Here is a 23,539-nt window from a genome sequence, read left to right on the forward strand (position 1 = left end):
CTATCAGGAATTGGAAGAGCTGCTCCCTACCAGAGGCAGTTTGAGAAGCTGCCCTCCACCTTCCCCCACCCCACCCTCTGTCATACCCCTGCCCTGACCTCACCGGCCACTCTGCCTCACTCAGCTCCCCGCACCCGGGGCCGCCTTCCCGCTCTGCAAACACCCCTGAACACACTCCACTCCAAGCCCTTTGCACTGCCTAGAATGCTCTTCCAAACCTTCACACTGCACACTTCTCATCCCCCTTCAGCCTTTGCTCCAATATCACTTTCTCAACGGGGCTTATTCTGACACCGTCCTTAACACTGCAGACCACCTTCCCTCCTCCCCAGGCTCGACTGGGTCGTTTGTTTTTTGTGGGCTGCTTCCCAGAGCACTCGTCCTAGAACGTGCTGGATCACGCCTCAGGTTTATTGTGTCTCTTCCCATGAGGAGGGGCTCTGTGCTTTGTGCTTAGGCACACAATAGGAACTCAATACACACTTGTTGAGTGAACGCAGGAACTTGGGAGCCAGAGTGTAGCCAGGGCAGGCCGCAGAGAGTGAGCCTGAAAGCAGCCCTCCCAGCAGACCTCAGCACATCAAAGCCGTCAGATGCCAGCCAAGGACCATAAGGGGTGTTGTCTGCCATGTCAAAGACTGCACTGGATCCTGGGAGAGCCTGGAATCTAGAGGAGCTCTCTAGGTGGACACGGATGGGGGAGGCTAAAAGCAAAGAAACTAATCAAGGAAAGTGGACACTGAATTGAGGTCATGGGACTAGAGATGAAGGGACAGAATTTGAGAGGTTTCCAAGGTCAAATCTACAGATGTCTGTGGGAGGTAAGTGGGAGGGAGGAGGCACGGGGAGATCAGATGGATAGGATACATGAAAGGAAGGTCCCCTCAAATATCATTATGATTTCTGTGGGTCAGAGCGGCAGTCGAGGCAAGAGGAGGCTCCCTGCAGAGCCTGCTCTCCCACGAAGGGCCTTTCTCAGCTATCTGCTATCTGCCCTCTCCCTCACGCCGAGTCTGCACCAGTACCCCACCTGGCCTCCCCTGCAGGGTCTGGGGTTCCAAGGGTGCCCCCCAATTCGTCTCCCCTACATTGCAGCCTGCATTTCAGGAGACCACTTCTCGAAAGGCCAGCATCCCCCTGACTCCCCCACTGCTGCCTTCCAAGCAGGTATGTCCAAAGGAAATGGCTGCTGTGTGTACAATCGGCACTTACCTTCCACTGAACGCCTGGTTAGGGGCCAAGGAAGAACAGAAAGCTGTCCCTGGCCAGGGTCCTGCCTCCCGCAATAGCCTTGGTGACCAGCAGCGTGTGAGATAGGGAGAGGGACCCACGCATTAACCAGGTAAAGGATGAAACGGTGCCACCGTGTAACACTCCACCCGAAACTCTTCTGGGACATGAGAAATTGTCAAACAAGACCTACTCGTTTTGATCCTTCATTTCTGCCAGAACCAAAGGAAGAGAGACATGCCCAACAGCTGTGTACCTGGAGCCACCTGCCCATCATGTGTGTGCAGGGGAGGTATCCAGTGGAAGAGAAGCAGACGCGACCAAGGCCCGTCCGGTGACACATGTTGCGGTCCTTCCCAGCCACAGCGGGAGGGACGGCACAGAGGCTGAGGCAGGTGGGCCTGAGGTTAATACACAAATGTCCCAGGAAAGCCAACCTGCCGCCAGTGAACCCAAGACTCGAAACAGAACTCCCCAGTTACTGACTCGACCCTGGAGTCCTGGGGAATCTTGGCAGCCTGCCCAAAACAGCCCCCAGAGACCTGGGGGAAGAAACGGTGTGTACCTGAAAGGCCTCTGTGTGAGCCTTCAGACTTGTGACCATCCACACTCTCCATGGAGCAAGGCTGGTCCTCCGTACAAAATCCCACATAAAACAGTGAGGGGAAGACAGGAGCACAAAGGAAAACACCCCAGAGCTAAACCCAGTGATCACCTGCATACCCAAGTCAAACGAGCTGTAATATTAATGAGGCATGAATGAACCGTAACTGTCTCCAGGGCTGAATAAAAGCTAGCCACCTTATCGGGGAAGTCACACAAAGGCTCCTCATCTGTGCCCCTTCTTGTAGGAGCATAAGAGAACAGACAGCTTTCTTCTCTATAGCCAGGCCCCACTCTGGGGCTGGAGTGGACTGGGAACATTTTCTTGTAGGTAACAGGAAAAAAAATCTGTTTTCACTTTAACCTGCAACAGTTGTAGACTCTGACCACCATACATTATTAATTAGTCAAAAGAGAAGCCCCACTTTTAGTTACCCATTGAATTAGGTTATCTTCACTGTGACCTAGAATTGACAGTACAGCTAACTCTCTGTTTACCACGGTAATGGGGATTTCTGGAAGGATGGCAGTTAATTGAGAAGCGAGAACAATCCCATTTTGTCCTCATCAAGGCACGTAATCACTGCATCAAGGACGATGGCTTCCAGAAACTGTCCACCGAGGCCCTCGGCTTTGCCCGGTGTTGTTAGATTTCAATCTCACTTTTCTGGCTCAACAAGCCAAGTGGTGTCCAGCCCCCACCACACCTGGGCCTGGCCCACAGCAGAGCCCCCTCCAATTTTTCTGGGCATGGGGACACAGGGAAAAGCAAGGGCAATCACGCGTGCCTTAGCCAAATGACAGCAGAAGTTATAGCAAGTGACAAAGATGGTCAGAGGGGAGCGCCTAGGGAGAAAAGAACATGGGGCCCTGGGTCCGCAGGAGGCTGGATGGAGAGGCCCAGGAGAAGAAAGGGAGAGAGTTGGCTGTACTGGACCCAACAAGCACACCCCCAGCAAGCTGCCCAGCATTTCTAGGAAGGAGAAAAGCAAACCGCCGTCCCACCTCGGGCTGCGCGGTCACAAGTGAGGCAGGGCTGGGACCAGTCGCCATTTGGGCGGGCGGCCAGCCCCAGGTGCGGCAGGAAGGGGTGGCGCTGGCTCAGCGGCTGCAGCTCCTCACTCTGACCCAGCGGGGCCCCTGCGCGGTGCTGGGGACACAGCGAGGCCTCGGGCGCTGTCGGGCAGGGACACACACACACATACACACAGAGAGAGACACGCCATTAGAGGGAGTGGGAGCAGCAAGGTGTGGGCTGGGGCCGAAGCCCCACGTGCTCAGGGGTGGCCAACAGCCTGCTGACCACATTCTGACCCTGAACATGCAGCTCAAGCTCAAGGTCTGAGGGAACCGGAAACTGTGAGAGCTGGGACCGTGGCAGCATCCATCATCAGTCCAGTGGAAGGCCAGCAGGACCTGTGACTGGAGCCCAATCTGGACCCCCAGGCTCTTGCACCTGGACTGTCCCACAAGCTATCAATGAATGGGATGCTGTCTCAGCTCCTGCTTTGTATCCTCTGGCTTCCCGAAAAAAGTGACCACAAAAGCGATGTGGAGAGCAGAGCAGCTGTCCATGGCAGGACAGTGCAGATGCAGTCACTTCCCAAAGAGGCAGCTTGAGACCAACTCAACCCACAGCGGGCCTTTCTGGGGGACAGAGAGGCTACATGAGAGAAACAACTTCCCTCCTTACAGGGCAATCTTCATTTTGGGGGGCAACCTGGCCCTGGTGGAGAGGCAGGTCACAGTTCGTATCAGGCAGTTTCCTGGAGGTCACAATCTTTGCTTCAACAGAGCAGTTCAAACTAAGAGAGAAACAACAGTAACTAGAAACAGGACAAGAAAAATGCTAACCTCTCCGAGCCTTTCGAGCCTTTTGTAAGAATTTGGAATTCCTAGAGGCAGGAAGTCTGCCTTGGGGATGCAAATCTCCTAGCTGCCACATCTCTCGAAATGCTGCTGGTGGCAGTAGGGTGTCACGCGGAAGCCTGCAAGCAGGAAACACTAATAGGTGGCCTGGTCACAGAGCCACCAAATAACCAAGGGCCAAGGGGAGTCTGTCAGGTGACAAACAACTTCCTTAAAATGAGAAAAAAATGTGCTGTTATGGCGACAGTGTTACTGATTCCAGAAAGAAAGGTGGTATGGGGGCCTTCTGTTGTTTCAGCCAGAAGACACAGTGTGTGCGCCACCCCCGCACAGGCCACCTGTCTTGACACTGCCCTGGGACAGCAGAGGGGCGCCCGTTCCCAGGACCACTTTTCGTGAATGCCCAGGACGCCCACACGGCTCACAGAGACCAGCTTCCGTCAGGCCCTAAACTCCACATCTCTTCCCTGAAATCTTGTCCAAATGTGGGTAAGGACCCCTCAGATTCCCACATGCACAAATGAGCAAACAGAGCCGCCCCACCCAGAGCAGCCCCAGCCATGCAAGCAAATCACCAAGAACGCTCATCCCCATGTCGGAGGAGAAGGCCTTGCTCACACGGACCCCTGTGGAGCTTTCTGCCTTCTCCCTCTTTTACTGAGACAGAGACCTCCCGTCTCCCTCCCCTGGGATGCTGAAGGAGAGTGATGCCCCGGGCCAGTCGGGAGACCCACAGCCCAGGCATCAGAACAACATTTAACAGATTAAAGAAACAGGTTATCAAGAAGGAGCATCCATTTCCTCCTACCTACCAATCGCCGGGCTCCAGCCCTGCCCAGGGGTCCTGAATTGGACCACAGGGCAGAGGAAGGTCTTGAGACTCCTGAGCCAGAGCTGCCGAGGGACCCAACACCCTCCTGCAACCATAAATGGGTGCAGACCACCGACACCGTTGTCCGGACAGCCAAAAGTGGAGAACGGACAGATGCGAGCTCTGGCTTAGCCCAGGGGCACCCACCCTGCCCACCACCCAGCGCTTCCGTGTCTGTGCCCAGCACCCTCTGGCATGGGTGGGGAGCGTTTCCATTACTCACAGCCGTGGTAGGAGGCTGGAGACCCTCCGGCCTTGCCGTACTCCTGCTCCGAGTAGCTGGTGGACAGGTTGGGCTGGCTGGAGCCACGGCCGAAGGTGATCTGGTTGCTGCCCATGCCCGTGGCGACCTGGGCCATGCGCTCTTTGGTTTTGAGAGCCTGGGCCCTCTCGGCCTTCAGCCGCTCCTCGTCCTTGAGGAGACCCACCAGCTGCTTTGACTTCTCACGCACGTTGATGCCCTGGTCCTTGCCGTCGCGGTCGATGTACTGGAAGTCCTTCAGGGTCTGGATGGCGAAGATGTTCTCCCGGCACTGCTGAGCCACCCGCTCGGAGCCAGTCTTGATGAGGTAGTCCAGCAGCGTCAGCGCCTTGTACACGTGCCGCCAGTTCTTGCCATGGTCGTTGAGGCGCTTCCACACCATGCTCATGATCTCCGAGAACGCCACCACGTTGTAGGTCAGGTCGGCGATCTCGGTCATCAGGGAACTGGACGGGCCCCACGGGTCATTGGAGGTGGCTTCCCGCACTTTGATTTCAGCTTCCGAGTAATTGTTCACAATGTTTTTCATTTGCCGTCTGATAGAGGAAGTCGCCATTTTCACGTTTCTTTGTGACAAATGTCAAGCCCTTCAAAGAGAGAGACGCTCCTGTGCTGGGCAAGTTCGTGCCCTGCGAAGGTTCAGTCTCCGTGACAGGCGTGGAGCACGAGCCTGGGCAGTCATTTCCTCCACTGAAGCCTTAGGTCCAAGAAGCCAGAAGCCATGACCTAGAGAAAGAAAAAAAGAAACACTCCCTGTAGCACGAGCTCCCTGGGGATGGCAGGAGGCTTGGCTCTGGCCTTTCTGTAAAAGGCAGATACAGAGGTCTGGCAGGATCAGGGGTGCGGGGATGACTGGATATGCCCCAGCCTCCAGAGGAGGAAAGAGATCCACCTTTTCCAAAATTACAACAAAATCAGTATTACAAGTTAACAGTGAATAAAATCTAAACTCGAGGTCAAGCCTTTGGCAGACAAGTAAATGTTTTAACCATTATTCTAATTTTCAAAACACTTCCACTGGCACGGCTCTGCTCTGGGTTGTATTTTCATGCGCAGCAAAAGCCAGTGACAGAAGAATCCTAACACCGGAGGCGACTTGGTCCTGACAAATTTTAAATTATCTGTGGGAGCAAGAAAGCCCCTCATTTCAGATGTAGCTTACCTAAAAAATGCCTACCAATACCTCTTTCCCTTCTTAAGTAATTCCTACACCAACACGGGGCTCGAACTCATGACCCTGAGATCAAGTCACATACTCTTCTGAACCAGCCGGGTGCCCCTAAGATGCCTAATTATGCCTTTGAAATTGTTCAACATCTGGCCTTAGTCCACCATGTTTCTACCTGCCCAGAACGTTTTCTGTGAGCACTTTTCTCCTGACTTTTTATGAAGGTTTCCAACTACTCTGGCAGAGAGCATAGCCAAGGCCCTCTGCTGGGCTTTCCAGGTCTCCAGCACCCGGCCTGAGCTCATACAACCCTAGAAAAAAATTTGGTTCTAGCCTACTCCCCTCATCTCAGAGGGGAAAAACTGAGGCCCAGGGTTACACAGTAACGGGTCCACCCAGTCCCCCCTGCTTCCCCCACAAACGCAAATCCCCTCTCTCCAGAGAAGAAACATTTACTGGGCTAGCACGAGGTTCACATCTCTGACAACTGGCTTTGTCCTGTTCACCAGAGATCACCCAGTACCCAACACTGTGACTGACATGGACAGAAATGGTGCTGAATAAATTAACGAAACAGACTGAAAAAAAGTGTCCCTGTCCTCAGGAAGGCCACAGTCTGGCAGGGGACAGAGGTGGGCACAGGGTGTCTGAGGATGCAAAGCTTGAGCCACCAACTCCACCGGCGGCTGGAGGCTGTGAAGGCAGGCACAGGAAGGAGTTTCTGCTAGAAATGACTCTCGCAGTTATGTCTTCAAAGCTGAGGAGGGCTTGGCGTGGGAAGGGGGTGGGGTGGGATAATGCAGATTATCCCTCATCTATAAAATGAGAAAACTGAGGTCCAGAAGACTCGGGGATTGCCCTAGACAGAGCAGCACAGCTGGAGTCTGGACACAAAGCAAGCGCCCTCCCCTTGCCCATCCCCCACTCCCACCTGCTGGACGAATTCTTGGCTCTTCTGGCTGTGGAGCAGCCAAAGCAGCATTGGGCCAGACTCTACCTCACTTCATGCTCATGAAAACCCTCCAGTAAGGTAGAGATGAGGCGCAGGAGGACCTCAAGTCACGAGGTCAAGCTGACTAAGGTCTCCTCCTCCAAAGCAGCTCTCTGGGGGGTGTGGGGGGATGGGGGATAGTCCCTGCTCCCTCCTCCTGCAGTGGTCCTTGTTCTCCACATCAAGCTGCTGTGCTGCTTCTGCCAGGGAAACAGCCGATGGTCCCCTCCTTCCTCCTCTAAAGCCTCAGGCAGGCAACAGGAACATCAAAAAAATAACTAAGTAAACATAAATTGTTGGGGTGGTGGGGGGGGTGGGGGGGTGCAGAGCCACAGGAAACGCAATGATTACTTATCACATATGACCATACAAACAAGAGACAGCTCATACAATTTCATCCTGGTGACAACCCATACATCTGCTATGGCGAACATGGCCTCCACTCCAGCCTTAATTACGCCAAGAATTCTGTCTCCATCCAAATCCGCAGAATGGGGTTTCGGCAGAAGGTGGCCATATTCCATCTCCCCACGGATCCGGCCTCCTCTCATAAACCCTCTAAAGCCTGTCAAAGGACAGGGATAAAGATTTTCACGGTGACCTGCACATTTGTTTCAGTTCAGTTTTTCATTCACAGCAACATTCGCCGCTGGCAGAGATGGGATGGGCCCCAGAAAGCAAAAAAGAACCCTTTGATTTTTAATGAGCATCGGCCAACTTATGGCGCAAATACTCATCAGAATCAGGAGTCACATTCAGGTGTGCTTAATGCCCAGGGGCCACCAGGCAGTTCCATTTGTCCCTCCATCTGCTGCACAGCAGGTATGATCATCCCACCCTTCGAGAAGCAGGAGGAGCAGGGATCCACCGCTGAAGAGGTCCTCTGTTACCCTCCTCCAGGTCAGGAAGCAGCTCTAAGCATGACAGCACATGGTCCTCCTAGTTAAAAGGCCTCAAATGGTTAGAACTATAATGAGGAAAAAAAAAAAAATTTCCCGAGGGAGAAACAATGCCCCAGGCTCTGCTGCCCTTCTAGCCCAGCCACCTTGAGCCTAGTGTCCTCCCCTGGAGAGGTCAGGGGGAGGCCATGAGGCTCAGCCAGGGCATCCACCAAGCCTCCTGGGCTTCTAGTGGCAAAGAAAAGGCACCAATTCCTCTGATCAAGGGCCGGAGTGCCCTCTGCCCTGCCAGACACAGGCTGGCAAAGGAATTCCAAACAACGGAGAACCCAGGGTTGCGGACCTAGGCAGGGGTTTTCTCTAACAGGCTCAACTTGCAAAGACATCTGTTAGCACTCTCTTTGAAATGTTTTGGCCTTAAGAAGAAGGGAAAAGGTAATAAAAGGTAATAAAACATTTCTTACAGTCAGAAAAATATATAAAGCCCGTATAATTGGAATGGCTGCCTGCCACTTTCTGAAAGCTATCATAAACCAGAGCGGCTGTCAGGATGGGCACACGGTGAGAATGGGGAGATGTGGGGAGAAGAAACTCCCGACAGGAGAAAGAACACCAAAGGCGCCTCCACGAAAACATTTTCTAGGCCAATCAGGTGATGCATCTCACTGGGAGACTCTGGAAATGGACACCACCAATTCTGGCCATGAGAAAAGCTGGTGACATGGGAGCAGACAGCAGGACCCCAGCCCCGGCTGCATGCACTCAAGGCTCTCCCAGGCGGCTCCAACTGAAGATAGGGACGTGGGCGGCTCCGTCGCACTTGTCCACGTGGACCTCAGACCTTGCTCTTCACATTTTAAAACTTCCCCCCCGTCCCAACCTCAGGACTGGGCTGTCAACACCTAAATATCTCCTCTCCCAGCAAACATCTGTCAGGCACGTCCTCCCAAAAGCCAGGCCTGAACACACTCCACCCTCAAGCATCCACCCTGTACTATTTCCAGAACCTAAGTTTCGTTTTGTTTTTGCTTTTTTGAGCAGTGTGTGTGCTTTGCCTTCCAAACTTTCCCTCTCAACCTGCCAGCTTTCTTCCCTTTCCAGCTGAGCCTGAAGTAACCAGCACAGGACCATGTGTTAACTCCTGGGCTCCTGACTCCAGCCAGGGAAGCTGTGGTCGGCTCCCAAACACCCAGTCATTTATAAGGAGCTTCTGTTCAGATATGGGGAAGGCAGAAATCACGGGAAAAATAAACTTTGTTAAAGGTTTAAGACCAAGGGGTACCTGGATGGTTTAGTAGGTTAAGCGTTTGCCTTCTTCTTGGGTCATGATCCCAGCATCCTGGGATCAAGCCCTGCACTGGGCTCCCTGCTCCTCGGGAAGCCTGCTTCTCCCTCTCCCACTGCCCCTGCTTGGGTTTCCTCTCTCACTGTCAAATAAATCAATAAAATCTATAAACGAACAAACAAACAAACAAAAGGTTTAAGACCAAGATAGCAAAAAAGGAAGGGGGAAAAAAAAGAAGGGGGGCTCATTTCCATAAATTACATACCAACAACTTGGGACAAATGCCATCAGAACATCAGAACCAGAAACGCCTTAAGAAATGGAAGTTCCATTGGGGCACTGGAGTGGCTCAGTTGGTTAAGCATCCGACTCCTGATTTTGGCTCAGGTCATGATTTCAGAGTCATGAGATCATGCCCCACACCCGGCTCTGCACTGGGTGTGGAGCCCGCTTACAATTCTCTCTGCATCTCCCTCCCCCTATTTACCTGTGCTCGCTCTAGTAAGAAATTTGAAAAATTTAAAAAAATAAAAGAAATTGAGTTCTATCATCAGGAATTACGTAGAACTATTTCATTGTAAGTGATAAAGTTTGTACAATTTTGTTACAACCTTAAATATTTTCTGAATGGAGACAAGTTAGAATTTCTATTCAAAGCAACACATTCTTCTGCACAGGGGCCAGAGGACATCCGTTTATTTCCCTGGATGGTATGACCAGGGGACCCTCATAACCTCCCCCACTCCAGCTCCAGCCTGAAGAGCATGTTCCAAATTGTATTAATCATTCATTTTATTAAGAATCAAGGCTTCTGATACACGTGATGACCACCAGTAATCTCGCTGAATTGATAAAATTTTAAAAACGGCAACAAAACTGAACGTTTCAGCTGGCTTGGGGAAGTCTTACCATGGGTGATGCACATTACTGTCAGGCCTTCCAAAAGACCCTTGGGAGCTCTGGATCAAAAGCCACAGTCGCTTCAGTATAAAGGAAACACTCATTTTTCCACAGTCAGGCCCCAGTACTAGAAAAGTTTCTTTAAGCCGAAGAAATATTTCATTTCTGTTCTAGAAATGGAATCTGCTGCCTCTGCCTATGCAACATCCATATCCCCTTGACTCAGAAAGATCCTTGTCTTCCATGGGGAAGGTGGGCAGTTGTAGCCCCGATCAGAGTATCACAGCCTCCCACCCAGGGGGCTAGATCAGGGTCAGGCGCATGGTCCAGCCTCGGCTGCCCAAGCTGCCAGAAGCCACCAGAGGCCCAAGGTTTCCCTAAGTCTAAAGGGGACGCCAAAGCAAGCAAAGGGAAGGAATAGGAGCAAGACAGAACATGACTGGAACCGCTGGGTCCACCTGCAACAGAAGCCACTTCTGCACGTCTCTGCAGCAGTAGCCAACATGGTCAGCCGTGACGTGTTTTGATCAAGAAGCCTGAGCACAGCCAAACACCAGATACACGGTGAGGGGGCCTCCCCTAAGCCTCCAAACAGGCCTCAGGTAGAAGCACAGGAATACCAACCAGCCTCTCCTCTATCACACCTGACCTGTCACCTCAGGCTGACCTGGGAGCTGCGTCCTTCCCAAGGAGGCTTGTCACTCCTCAAAATGCAGACACCCCAGCCAAGGTCTGGCCATCACCCTTTGTCAGAGCGGCTAATGATAAAGCAAGACCTGCATCGTGACATTTGCAGGGGCAAGCCGGGGAGGAAAACCTCTGAAAACAACCAGAATTCAAACCACACTGAAGACTAGAAACAGGCTAAATGCAACAGCCAAGAGAAAGAAACTAAACAAAAACTTCCAAGGCCAGAGTGGTGCCCCTGGAGGCAAGAAGAATTCCACCGAAATGTGCTCCAGGGGTTTGTGGAACTGGGTGGGGAAATTCCTTCCAAATCTTGAGTTCCCCAATCCCTGCAGAAGGAGGCTCTCTCCCGCCCAGGTGGGTCTCTCCTCCCCTCGGGGCTTCTGGGATGCGGAGGCATGATTCTCACCCCATCCGCTGAGGTCTCCGCCACATCCTTAAGAAGGTTTTGGCAGTGGCTTTTCAGGGATCGGGGACCCTCATCGGGGGTCAGGGCCAGCTCTGAGGCAACAGCAACAATTAGCTCTCCTGACTCCCCAGAACCAGTCACGGGTCAACCGATCCAACTGTGATAGTCCGGACGAGACCAGTAAGTATCACCGAGCGCCCTGGTCGGACAATCATCCCCCCAGATGACAGCCCACACGATCTGTGCCTGGCGGCCTCCCATGACTGCATGTGTACTTAATTCTCTGGGCAGATGACAGGGAGAGCAGTGGGAGGGGGTACCGCCGCCTCGCCTATAGAGTCTCACCAGGGCCGCCCGCAGTCGGCCACCTACCAGAAGCTCCTGGCTCCCCACACATGGCACCTCGGTGGGCAGCACTGAGGGGATTTGACACTCTGACCAAGCGCCTGTGGGGACTTCTGAATATCCTGAAGCGAGTGCCATGGTGTCACCGTAGGACACACATAAACAGTAAGTTCTGGAACACTATGCAAGCCTAGTTGGCTTTCACTTTCCTCCGCATGCAATCCATGAGTGAGGAAACATCTCCACCTTCCTACTGGGGAAAAGGGTACCACGACCATGACAAGGAGGCTCAGTCAGGGGTGGCTGAGACCACAGCTCACATGACCAAACCGAGCCACTTTCCAGAAGACAACGGTCCAGTTAGGACAATATGGACAGTGCCACATTCTTCTCCACAGTAATCACTTCAGACTAAAAAGAAAGGACTATTATGAGCCTGCATCAGCCAAAAGCTCCCAGTAACTCGGAGCCTAATAACCATCACTCATGCAGGGGGAGAAATGAAAAGGAAAAAACAAACAAAAACAAAAATAAAAACAAAAAAACCCTTTACATCCACCAGAAAAATGGTGAGACTCAGCCAAAAAAAAAAAAAAAAGAATGTTCTCTTCACTAGCTGAATGGAGAAATAAAATTTTATATCACCATCCAAAAAGTGGGATTTAAAAAAAAAAAAAAAAAGGTAGGGGGAAAACAAACACATACTTGACTTCCAGATGATAAAGCAGTTCCCCTTAAACTGCCCCTGCACCTCACCTCGATCCCTTCTAGGGGACAAATGCCCCAAGGGGGGGGCTGTTAACCTACCACCAGGTGGAGGTGAAGGACTCCAGCCCCTATGCTGGGCAGGGCCTGGCCACCCACGAGGCAGGTGGGCCTCCCACACAGAGCCTCCTGGGCAGCCTCTGCCAGGGCCTGACAGTCACTGGAACAAGTCAGCCAGCCTCCTGCGACTTTCCGTGTTCTTAATTTTTCCAGACGCAGAAGGACTGAAAACACACACGAGGAATTTCATCTTTCTTTACCAACGGGCCCCGAGCACGGGGGTCTCAGAGAAGAGCAGCCTGCGGGTACAGATTACGCAGGTGTTAAAATGCACTCATTTTCAAGATCATGTAGAAGTGGGCAGGCGGAACGCGCCTGGGTGGCTCAGTTGGATGGGTGTCCAGCTCTTGGTGTCTGCTCGGGTCGTGGGATTAAGCCCCGTGTCCGGTTCCATGCTCAGTGCACAGTCTGCTTGTCCCTCTGCCTCCCCCCACTTGGCTTGTGCACTAGCACACACAGACACACACACATTCCCTCTCAAATAAATGCAATCTTTTCATAAATAAGTGTATATGTGCACATACATACGTATGTATCACGTGAACCAGGGTCAGGAGCCCTGTTCTGGTCATTCTGGCTGCACCCTCATCTGACACAGCCTGACACAGTTTCACTCTCTGATTCAGGGACAGGGTGTATCAAGCCATACCTCCCCTGCAGGGTCAAGGATCAAACACCTTGACAGCTGGACCAAGGCGATACATAAACATGCGATAAAGGAAAAAAGAACAGAATATTTTTAAGATTATTTATTTGACAGAGAGCACGAATGAGAGAGGGAACATAAGCAGGGGGTGTGGGAGAGGGAGAAGCAGGCTCCCCACTGAGCAGCTATGGGACTGGGATCATGACCTGAGCTCAAGGCAGGCGCCCAACGACTGAGCCACCCAGGTGCCCCAAAAAGAAAATTCTTTATTGCTCCCTACCTCCCTTTTGTTCTTCCAAGTAGTTTTGCAAGTGACCAATTATGGACAGTGTTCTTAAAAAAATCATGCCAAAATGCAAACAATGTGGTGTTGTAGACGCACAGAATCAGGAGACAGGAAACCAGGGCTCTCTGAGGCACCAAGCAAGCCAGTGACTGACCTCCTTGCTTCTAAAATGATGAGGCAGACCAGCTGCTCTCCCTAAGGCCTTCAATTTCCCAGACCCTCTTTCTGACAAATGGCTCAATCCCTTGCCATCTCTATGGTGTCACGGGGAGCCCAAGCTTCTGGCCAACCCCAGCCACAGGTCACTGACTGCAGGGCTAGAATTTTGGCCAAGGTTCCTCTTGGTCTAGGGAGGGCTCAATGGTGGGCCAAACAGCAGGGCTTCCCAGGCTTTGGGAAGTGTGAAGCCTATCCCTCAGAGCCTTTCCCTCTCCCAGGAAGGCAGTTTGTATGTGACCCCTGGGCTCGAAAGTCTCTATTTCTAACATGCTGTGAATCTGTTACTAGAAATACCCACTAATAAGACAGCAATGCCACCCAGGGACTGGGGACCACAGAACGGGGGCTTCTGACAGCTAGCCACACCCAGCCCACATCATGGGGCAGGCCCAGCTATGGGTCACACTTCGAGCAGTGCAAGGTTCCAGCTTGAGACATTTGAAAAAAATGCAAAGCTGCATGGGAAAATTTAGATTTCCCATGATTTCGGGCTTAATTTAGCCCTGGCTGGTCAGTGTGATGGCACTAAGTCCTGGGCTGCTGCCATCTCCTGAGGAGCCAGAGAGAGCGCGGGGAAGCAAAGCGAGGGTGAGCTAGGGGTCCCCTCGGCCAGGACCCCACAGACTCGGTTTCAGGCACGGCGGTGACCGAACACTTCTCAAAAGGAGCTCAAGCTTGCCAAGAGGAGCCTTGTGGGAAGGGAACGGGTATTTCCACCCTTTTCAGTGCAAAAGCAAAGCCAGGAGGAAAATGACTGGTTCGCTCACCTCTGCCTTGCCACCAGCAGCTGTTCCGGGAGGTCGTGTGGGGTTCTCCTCACCATGGCCATGAAGGAATGAGGCGGATTTCTGTGCGCAGCAAGGGGGCAGTAACCTCCACAGACACCAGATATATGGGACCCTCAAGGGGTCCCCAGGGCCCCCCACCCCCCACCCCAAGAAGCAGGGAGGTGGTGGACGGTCAGGCCAGAGCCTCAGAGACCAGAGGACAGGCTCACCTGAGCAAAAGAAAAAAAAAAACCGAGAGGCCAAAATTATCCTAAATTTGGGCCCAGGCTAAGGTGGGGAAGGATGAGACTCCAAGGTTAACTCTTTCTATGCCACCATGTGCCACACCCTCTTCTGCAATCACTCTCGTTCTTACTGGGACAGCCTGCTCCCTGTCACTTCACAGAAATCCCTGGCCCACACACCGGCCCCCACCACACACCCCACCCACCTGCTGCCTCTCCCACCTGCATTCTTCCCACCACTGTCACTGGACCGGCTTCCTCACCAGAGCCCACGTTTAAGCAACAACGCCCTGGGCCACCAGTCGCCATTTTGTCACCAGCCTTGATTCTCAGCAGAGCCCCGCTCTCTACTGGGCATTTTCTGGCTTGTGTGCCTGCTTATCTCCTATGCCCCCGACCCCCCACCTCTGTGAGAGCAGAGTCCTGCCTATCTTCCCCTCGCTCTCCTCTGAGCCTAGCATACAGTGAGCACTGGGTAAAGCCAGGGGCAGCCAGAAAGAAAATCTGAAAAATGACCCGTTTCCCTTTTTGCTCACTATCACGGGAGTTCAAAACAGCTGCTCACCGCAGGGACTGCCCTACATGAAGCCTCCTGGGTGCTCACGTCAGGAGAGTGGACAGTCGCCCAAGCCGGCACCCTTCAGGGCTGCAGGAGAGCCGGAGAGCAGAGACCACTCCCGACGGCCTGGGCTCAGAAGCAAGGCTGGCCAGTGTGCGAGGGCTAACACAGGGGCTTCTCAGGCTGACCCTAAGCACCGACATCCTTCCTTTTCCAGTGGGAAGAGCTGAGGCAGGCCGATGAGCAATCCTTAGCCTCTGCGTCCACACCTGTCGGCTGTAGCCAGCAGCTGCCCAGGCAGACAACGGCAAACCATCGGTGTCCAAATGCCTGCCTCCTGTCCCCGGCAGCACCGAGGGGACAGCATCTGTAGCAATGTTCCTCGGCCTGTCCCTGAGGACAACACACAGAGAACGCCCCAAGCGGGAGCGGAAAGGCCGCAGAAGCCTCTCGGTGAGAAATGTGCTGGATGCCTGGGGTCTGCTGGGGTGGGAGGTGCACAACCACCTCCCTCCTGAGCACACAGACCACCTGTTAAACGCGGTCTCCATTCCAGCTCTTGCCCTTTGCGGCTGGCATTTCCCAGAAAGGTCTCAGATGGGTTCATTCTTTGAGACCAGTAATTGTCACAGAATACCATTGGAAGAGCAATGGAAAAGAGAAGAGGCCTCTTCAAGAGAAGCCAGCAAACCAGTACCTGAGGCCTGACCATCGGCTGTGCAAGTTCAAGACCAGACGTGTGACCTCATGAAGTCTTCCTAATGGTCTGAGCGGGAGCGACTCTTACCACCCTCGTTTTACAGACGGGGAAGCTGACGCCCAGAGAGGCTTGGGAACCGGACCAAGCTATGCTGCCAGCACGGGTTAGGACCAGGATTTGACCTCAGACCTCTGGCATCTGGTCCCACACCGGGATTTCTTCTGGCTTCATGCCAGTCCAGCGCCCAAAGTCGTGACAGCGATGAACCTGTCCCTGCTGAAGCTGCAAGTCTAGGAAGGCGCCTCCTGCGTACATGTTTAAGAGGCCAGAAGACGGCGGAGAAGCTACCGTTGAGCTAGAGGTCCTGTCCCCAGTCAGCTCACCAGACCCAGTGAGCAGGGGCAAAGTCGCTAGAGTTAGAAGGGTCTCAGGTCTCATCTACATGCAGATACCGAGGTCCAGAGCAGTTTAACGCTGCACCCAGATCAGACTTGGGCACTCCCAGCTCCTACCAGCATGGCCAACCAAGGAAGCGGGTTTTAATGCTCTTCAAAGAAAGCTTCCCCTTGAAAGGTGTAAGGTACTATAGGCCAGCAATACAATGAAACCAGTCAGGAAATACCACAGAAATCCAAAGCTATTTCTAAAAATGTGCTTTAGGGGCGCCTTTAGTTGAGTTTGACTCTTGATCTCAGCTCTGGTCATGATCTTGAGGTTGTGAGTTCAACCCCCGGCTGGGCTCCACACTAGGAATGGAGACTACTTAAAAAATAAGGGGCACCTGGGTGGCTCAGTGGCTTAAGACTCTGCCTTCGGCTCAGGTCATGATCTCAGGGTCCTGGGATCAAGTCCTGCATTGGGCTCTCTGCTCAGCAGGGAGCCTGTTCCTCCTCTCTCTCTGCCTACTTGTGATCTCTCTCTGTCAAATAAATAAGTAAAATCTTTAAAAAATAATAAGAAGAATAAATAAAATAGAATTCAAATTTTAAAATGTATTCTTGGGGCACCTGGGTGGCTCAGTGGGTTAATGCTTCTGCCTTCAGTTCAGGTCACGATCTCAAGGTCCTGGGATAGAGCCCTGCATCGGGTGCTCTGCTCAGCAGGGAGCCTGCCTCCCTGCCTACTTGTGATCTCTGTCTGTCAAACAAATAAAATCTTTTTTAAAAATGTATTCTTCAGAATACATTTTTAAGAAATGATGTCTCTTTGGCTGTAACCCCGTCTCCTACTAAGTAAGTCACATCAACTTGAACAACCTAAAAAACCTACATTATTCCTTTGAAATTGGTGCCGTTCTCTGAAATACCACTCAGAAAAGACTAGGTCGCAATGCTGAAAGGTAAACTTCCTTTTTTGGTACAAAATAAAAATATTATTTCCCTCCTTCCTCCTCTGCTGGACACATTCCCAGTGTTTTATTTACTCTGCAATACTGACTGGATATATTAGGAGGAAATGTTCCTTCTAACTCTTAAATGTCAGAGTCTGCCCCAGAAAAGGCATGAGCCAGCCCTAATGTCTTCTTGCTATTCCTCTTGTTTGCTTCGATTTTTATTATGTACTATTGGATACACATAAAAGATTAAGTGCAAACCACATGTGAGACACAAACCAAAGGGGCCCATGACACCCACATTCTCCTCAGGGCATTGCATGACCGCAATGCCCACCCAGAGGGGTCCCTCCCCTCCCTACTTCCTCTGCCCCGGGCACACAGTTCAGGTTCTGAGTTCTACAGTCCCTGGTATTTTTTAAAAAATATAATTTTACCACAAGTGTTATAAAACCAAATAACGTAAGTCTTCCACAGCTTGTTTCTGTCATTCAATGCTGAGTTTCTAAGACTCATCCACATTGCTCCTCCATATGGTGGGCTGCAGTCTACCCATTTCGTGTTCATATTTAACAACTGACCCACGCACCGTCCCATCCACGGGCATCTAAACTCTTTCCAAATTTCTGCCATCACGGATACGTCTGAAGTGTGGTCTGTGCCTCTGTCTCCTGGGACACATGTGCAGAGCTGTTCCCGAATATGTTCCTGAGAGCTGAAGAAACAGCTCAGCCCATTTACAGAGTGTGCAAATCTCTCTGCATATCTTAAAAATATTTTTGCTGCCCTAATTTATATCATTTTATCGTTACGGAGCAGATCTATTAATGGTTGAACAAGCACTCTTTACACACTCAGTGTGTAAAGAACAATGCCCACAGGCCCAGGGGCTGGGGGTGGGGGAGCTGCTGTTAGGGAAGCACAAGGCGTGCTTTCTGGTCTGGGCTGGGGGTAGATCAAAGGCATGCTCCAGCAAGAAGATCAGGACGGGCTGCAGGATTCGGCAGGTGCATCTGAGGCAGTGGGGTTGAAGAATGAGAGGTACGAGCCTGTGTATGGGGGGAGAAGGCCATGCAGGTAGAGCACAGAGACAGTGCGGGGTCCGGGGGCAGGCGGGCTGGTGGAGGCTGCAGGGCTTCATTTGGCACACGACAGAATCTGGACTTGCCTACTGTGCTTATTCACTTTCAAGATTTTAACATATCGGGATGCCTGGGTGGCTCAGTTGGTTAAACGGCTGCCTTCAGCTGAGGTCATGATCCCAGCATCCTAGGATCAAGTCCCACATTGGGCTCCTTGCTCGGCAGGGAGCCTGTTTCTCCCTCTGCCTCTGCCTACCACTCTGTCTGCCTGTGCACGCTCTCTTGCTCTCTCTCTCTCTGACAAATAAATTTTAAAAAAAAATCTTAAAAAAAAAAATAAAAGATTTTAACATATCCCGGTAACAACAATAACAGGGGCTAACACACAGCATGCACTGTGTGCCAGGCACTGTCTTAGGAACTGTCTCACTGAATTCCTACTATACGCGGCACTATTGTCGGTTTACTATTTTTCTTTAAGTCCATTTCCTTTTGACACAACTGGGTGGCTCAGTTGGTTAAGCTCTGGCCCGGGTCGTGATCCCAGAGTCCTGGGATTGAGTCCCACATCGGGCTCCTTGCTCAGTGGGGAGCCCACTTCTCCCTCTGCCTGCCACTCCCCTTGCTTGTGCTATTTCCCTCTAACAAATACATACAAATCATTAAAAAAAAAATCAATAAATTTTTTTAAAAATCCACTTACTTTTAAATTCAAATACCCACTTTAACAACATATGACGAGATCAGGGATCACTGCGATGGCATTTTGGAAGAGGGGGGCCTTCGTGTTTCATTTTTGAGGTATCGCAAAGAGCACATAATACTCACCGTCTTCGAGTGTCAGTTCACACCTACAACTGGGCACAGTCACAGCGCTGAACTACCATCAACGCTAATTCCAGAACATGACCATCACCCCCAGAAGGAAACCTTACCCGTGAGCAGACCCCTTCCCCTGGCCTCTAAGACGTTCTGTCTCTAGGGATTTGCCCATTCCAGACATTACAGATGAATGGAAATCATCCCATCTCTGGCCTTCAGTGTCTTGCTCTTCCACTGAACGTTTTTTCAAGGTTCATCTGTGTTGATTACGTATCAGTACTTCATTCCTTTTCATGGCTGAATAATTTTCCCCCGTACGGACACGTTTTACCTGCTGTGTTGGAGGACGTCTGGGTTGTTCCCCTCCCTTACCGGCTATCACAAATAGTGTTGTTATGAACATCTGCATCCAAGTGTTTGCACTGACGTACATGTTCAGCTCTCCTGGGCATACACTGGGGAGTGGACCTGTTGGTTCACACAGTCAGTCCATGTTGAACTTTCTCAACTGCCATAGTCTTACAGCATTTCTAAGATAACTGTGAAAATGAGTAACGTTCAAGTGTGCACCACTTAAAATTATTTTAGGAAATATTGTTGGAACGAAGCTACGGAAGCTGGCTTTTGTTTTGTTTGGGAGCAGAGGAATGACGCTATTGGAAGAGTATTTCTGGAATCCTGACCAAGCAGCACAGGGTGAGAAGGCCAGGGTGGGGAAAAGGGAGGGTGATCTGGACGGAAGACGATTTACACCGACCCCAAGGGAGGCGATGAAGGGAACTGGGGCCTGAATGTGGGTGTAGCAGGGCAACAAAAGGGCAGGAGACCTCAAACATAAACACAGAGCAGGAGACTCAAGCCCTGATGGCCAAATGTCAGTGTGGGGTCCAACAGGTGGGGGTGGAAGTAGCCAGGAGAACAGAGGCTCCCTGCATGGAAGATAAAGGTGGGAAGGGTTTACAAGTTTCAGGAGAAGGAAAGAGCCAGAACCGGTGGTTTCATTTCAAACAACCAAACGTAGCTGGAGGTTCTAGCAAAACAGGCATGAAAAAGGCCGACTGGCAGCCGTGGCAGCCGGCACCTAGAGCTGGGGAGGGGTACTGGGATCCACATGTCCCTCTCGGAGGGGCATGTGAGAGCATCTGAGGAGAACAGGCAGATCAGGGACTGGGACAGAACTCAGGAGGCTGGCAGTCTCTGGGCAAAGTCCGACAAGGGCCGGGGGGTAGGGGGACAGAAGACATAGGAGAACCCCCAGAGCAGGAGAGGGGAAAGCTTCTGGGAGTGCTGCTGATCAGCAGGGACAGAGGAGCATTCAGAGGATGTGGCAAGGAGCATGCTTCTCGGTGCCGTGAGCAGCAGCGGGTGACTGGAGGAGCCTGGCCTCCTCCTAGTGACACCAACCAGTGGCTCAGACACCCTCGTGAGGGAGGCCCCACAGAACTTCCCGCCCCATAGCTCCACGGCACATGCTACCTCCTCCCCAGTCTCAGGGCAAAACTGGACCCATCACCCAAATTCCCCTTCCCACCAGGGATCCTCTGCTGGAGGATCCACCACCTGCTGCCCGCTGGGGCTTCCGGCTCTCCCTCCACTTCTTCCTTCTTCCTCCCATGACCTCTGGACTGCAGCTCTTGGGGGACAGAGGCCCCGACTGTCTCCACACTGCTGCCTGCTCACAGGGCCTGGCACGGTGCCTGGCACACATCTGCTACAGGAATGAATGACTCCACAGGGCACCAAGTCCAGCCCACCTGCTCACACACTCCCTCCAAACACCCCTCCTGGCATCCTGTTCTCCTCTCCGTACCTCCCCCCACCCACCAAACCTCCAGATGCTCTGACGGAATATAAAACACAACCTGTCAATGCTGTAGTTCAGAAATAACACTTTGGCAGAGTGGAATGATGGCCGCTCTCCCACCACTGTCTGGCCCCATCACTGAATCTTAGTTTTCTCTGGAAAATGTGAATGGTACCCCACAAAACACCATGAGACAGTGGACAGGAACAGGTTGTGAGAACTGGTGAAAGCTTTGGCTTCTACTGGTTGCCATGCTTGTCCACATCATTAGCAGGCCCGTGGCCCCTTGCCACCCATCGCCAACTCAGAAAAAGAGTAAAGCAGGACCAAGCTGATGGGGCAGGGGGGATTTCAGAGTCAATTTCACACTAAACTGAACAAGCAGTCTGCAAACCATCTTTTTTGTTTTTTTCCTAATTCTTAAAAGATTAAAGTATGCTGCCAAATGTCAAAACACAAAAGCCAAAAAGAAATTGAAGTTGTTATTTTCCTTTTGGTTTTATCTTCATTAGCCAAATGCTTTTGTTCAAACAATGTTTACACTGCCATTGTCCGGATTTGTTTAGAAAAATAATAAAAGGGGGCACTTCCAGCACGGAGGCCTGAGCTCGTACACAAATCTGCCCAGTTTCTCCTGGGCCCAGAAAATACTCCAGTTGATAAATCTGTTGCACCAGAGGCTGAGGAAGAACTGTTTACTTGCCTTGGAATCCTCACCGGCCACGTCAGTACCCAAGCCTCCCCCTCCTCCAACCACCCAGGGGATAAGCAGCCGTGAGAACAGGGCAGCTCTTCAGCACACTTATGCCTCACAAGGAAAACGTGAACCAGACGCCTGGGATGGCTTGGGGACGGCCTGGGGATGGCTTGGAGACGGCCACTGAGCAGAGAGCCCGATGCGGGGCTTGATCCCAGGACCCTGAGATCATGACCTGAGCGGAAGGCAGAAGCTTTAACCCACTGAGCCACCCAGGCAGCCAAGGGGTTATGTTAGAACCACATACTCTGTGCTGACTATGTGCCCAAATTCTGCAGGGGAGGCATTTTACAGGTGAGAAACGAGACGTTGAGTAACACAGAGCATGAGCTGGGGTGACGTCTGTGCCCCTACTAGAGCCACAACACACCCTGTGGAAACCCGGGACGAGCCCAGTCCTTAACCTGGGCCGATTTAAGGTTACTCCGGTGAGACTGCCTTTCTCCTCTCCCATACCATCATCACACACTCCTTCCCAAGCTGCTCCTTGGAGGATCTGAGGTCTTCTTATGGACCAGCTTTCAAGGCTGACCCATTTCGTTCCAGGTAATTTCTACCCTGGAGCTCCCGCCTGACTGATGAACCCTTCCTGGCCTGACCTGTCCCCTGATCTGGGGAATCACTCTCCTGGGTCCCACAAAAGCCCCTTGTTCTTCGCCATAGTAATGAGTTCTACTCACCAAGTATTTCCAGGTCAGGTCCCTCTGCATTTCTCCACCCCTCTCTGAGGTCAGTCATGGCACCAGCCAACAAATTGTGCCAGAAGTGACATGTGGCGTTTTTCCTGTCAAACACTTTAAAGGCCAGCGTGTGATTCTCTGAACTTCCTTCTCAAATGGTGGTGATGGTAGAGGCCTTGAAGATAGAACTCCTTATCTACTCGTGGGAAGGGAAACCATGTCCACACGCAGACCTGTGCACCAATGTTCACAGCAGCACTGCTTATGACAGCAAGGTGGAAAGAGCTTTGTCCATCAGCAGATGAACGCATAAAGACAATGTGGTATAGCCATAAAATGGAAAACTGTGCAGCCTTAAAAAGGAATGGAGTACAGATACATGCTACAACACGAGAAACTTTGAAAATACACTGAAGAGGAGACAGCCACGAAAGGTCACATAGTGTATAATCCCATTTATACAAAATGTCCAGAACAGGCCCACCCACACAGACAGGAAGGAGACCAGAGGCTGATGGAAGGGGGAGAGGGGATGACTGCTTAACAGATATGAGGTGTTTTGGAGAGTGATGAAATGTAAAATACAACTGTGCGGGATGGTTGTATAACTCTGAATACACAAAAAACTACTGAACTGTTCATTTCAAACAAGTGAACTTTACTGCATGGTATATAAGTTGTGTATCAAAGCCGTTAACCAATAACAAAGAATCAGACGGGTGCTTCCATCAGCCTGGGCCCGTGAACGACTATGATGACCAAACGTGCCGGACACGGAGCAGGAGGACAAGTAAGGCCACAGACACGTGAGGGGCTGCTTATTTTCACAGCATCGAGTGGCCCATCCCCATGCAGACTCCAAATGCTTCTACACTATTTTATGTTCATGTTGAAAATGTGTCTGTGGTCAATTAATTTAAAAATCATGGAAGGAAGCCAGGGTCGTGGTTCTGTCCCAACAGAGACCAGACTCTGTCCCAAGGCCACAGTCTGAATCCTTAAACACAGGAGATGGGGTGGGAAGGAAGTGCTTGAAAAAGTCTGGCTAGACTGAAATTAATTCCTAGCCTGAGAAATTTTTACAACTCACAACACAACAAACTCATCTTCCGAAAACCAAAAGAGCTCACAGAAACGAAGAAATAAACAACCAATACCCCATCTCAAGATGGGAAAAGAACCGTCCACGCAAAAATAGAAATGGTCTTTAAACACTTCAGAAAAATGTAAATTAAAACTACATTGAGCAGAAGCAGTTGGGTTCTTGTATATCAAAATAGCAAAACACCAAAAAG

General features: G+C 51.5%; 1 protein-coding gene across 2 annotated transcripts in view; it reads right to left on the reverse strand.

The window, feature by feature from the left end:
- Window positions 1-23,539, reverse strand: part of EPN2 (epsin 2) — an 82,515-nt gene that overhangs the window by 40,965 nt on the left and 18,011 nt on the right. Inside the window, exons 2-3 of one of the 2 annotated variants that reach the window (XM_059380489.1) lie at window positions 4,797-5,561; window positions 2,839-3,009 (exon numbers count right to left, since the gene is read on the reverse strand). In XM_059380489.1, coding sequence (XP_059236472.1) covers window positions 2,839-3,009; window positions 4,797-5,391 — 766 coding nt within the window. In that variant the 5' untranslated portion in view covers window positions 5,392-5,561. The remainder of the gene's footprint in view (window positions 1-2,838; window positions 3,010-4,796; window positions 5,562-23,539) is intronic. The other variant, XM_059380490.1, reaches the window with a different exon arrangement.

This window comes from Mustela nigripes, chromosome 16 (assembly GCF_022355385.1).
Source record: "Mustela nigripes isolate SB6536 chromosome 16, MUSNIG.SB6536, whole genome shotgun sequence".
Lineage (NCBI taxonomy): Eukaryota > Metazoa > Chordata > Mammalia > Carnivora > Mustelidae > Mustela > Mustela nigripes.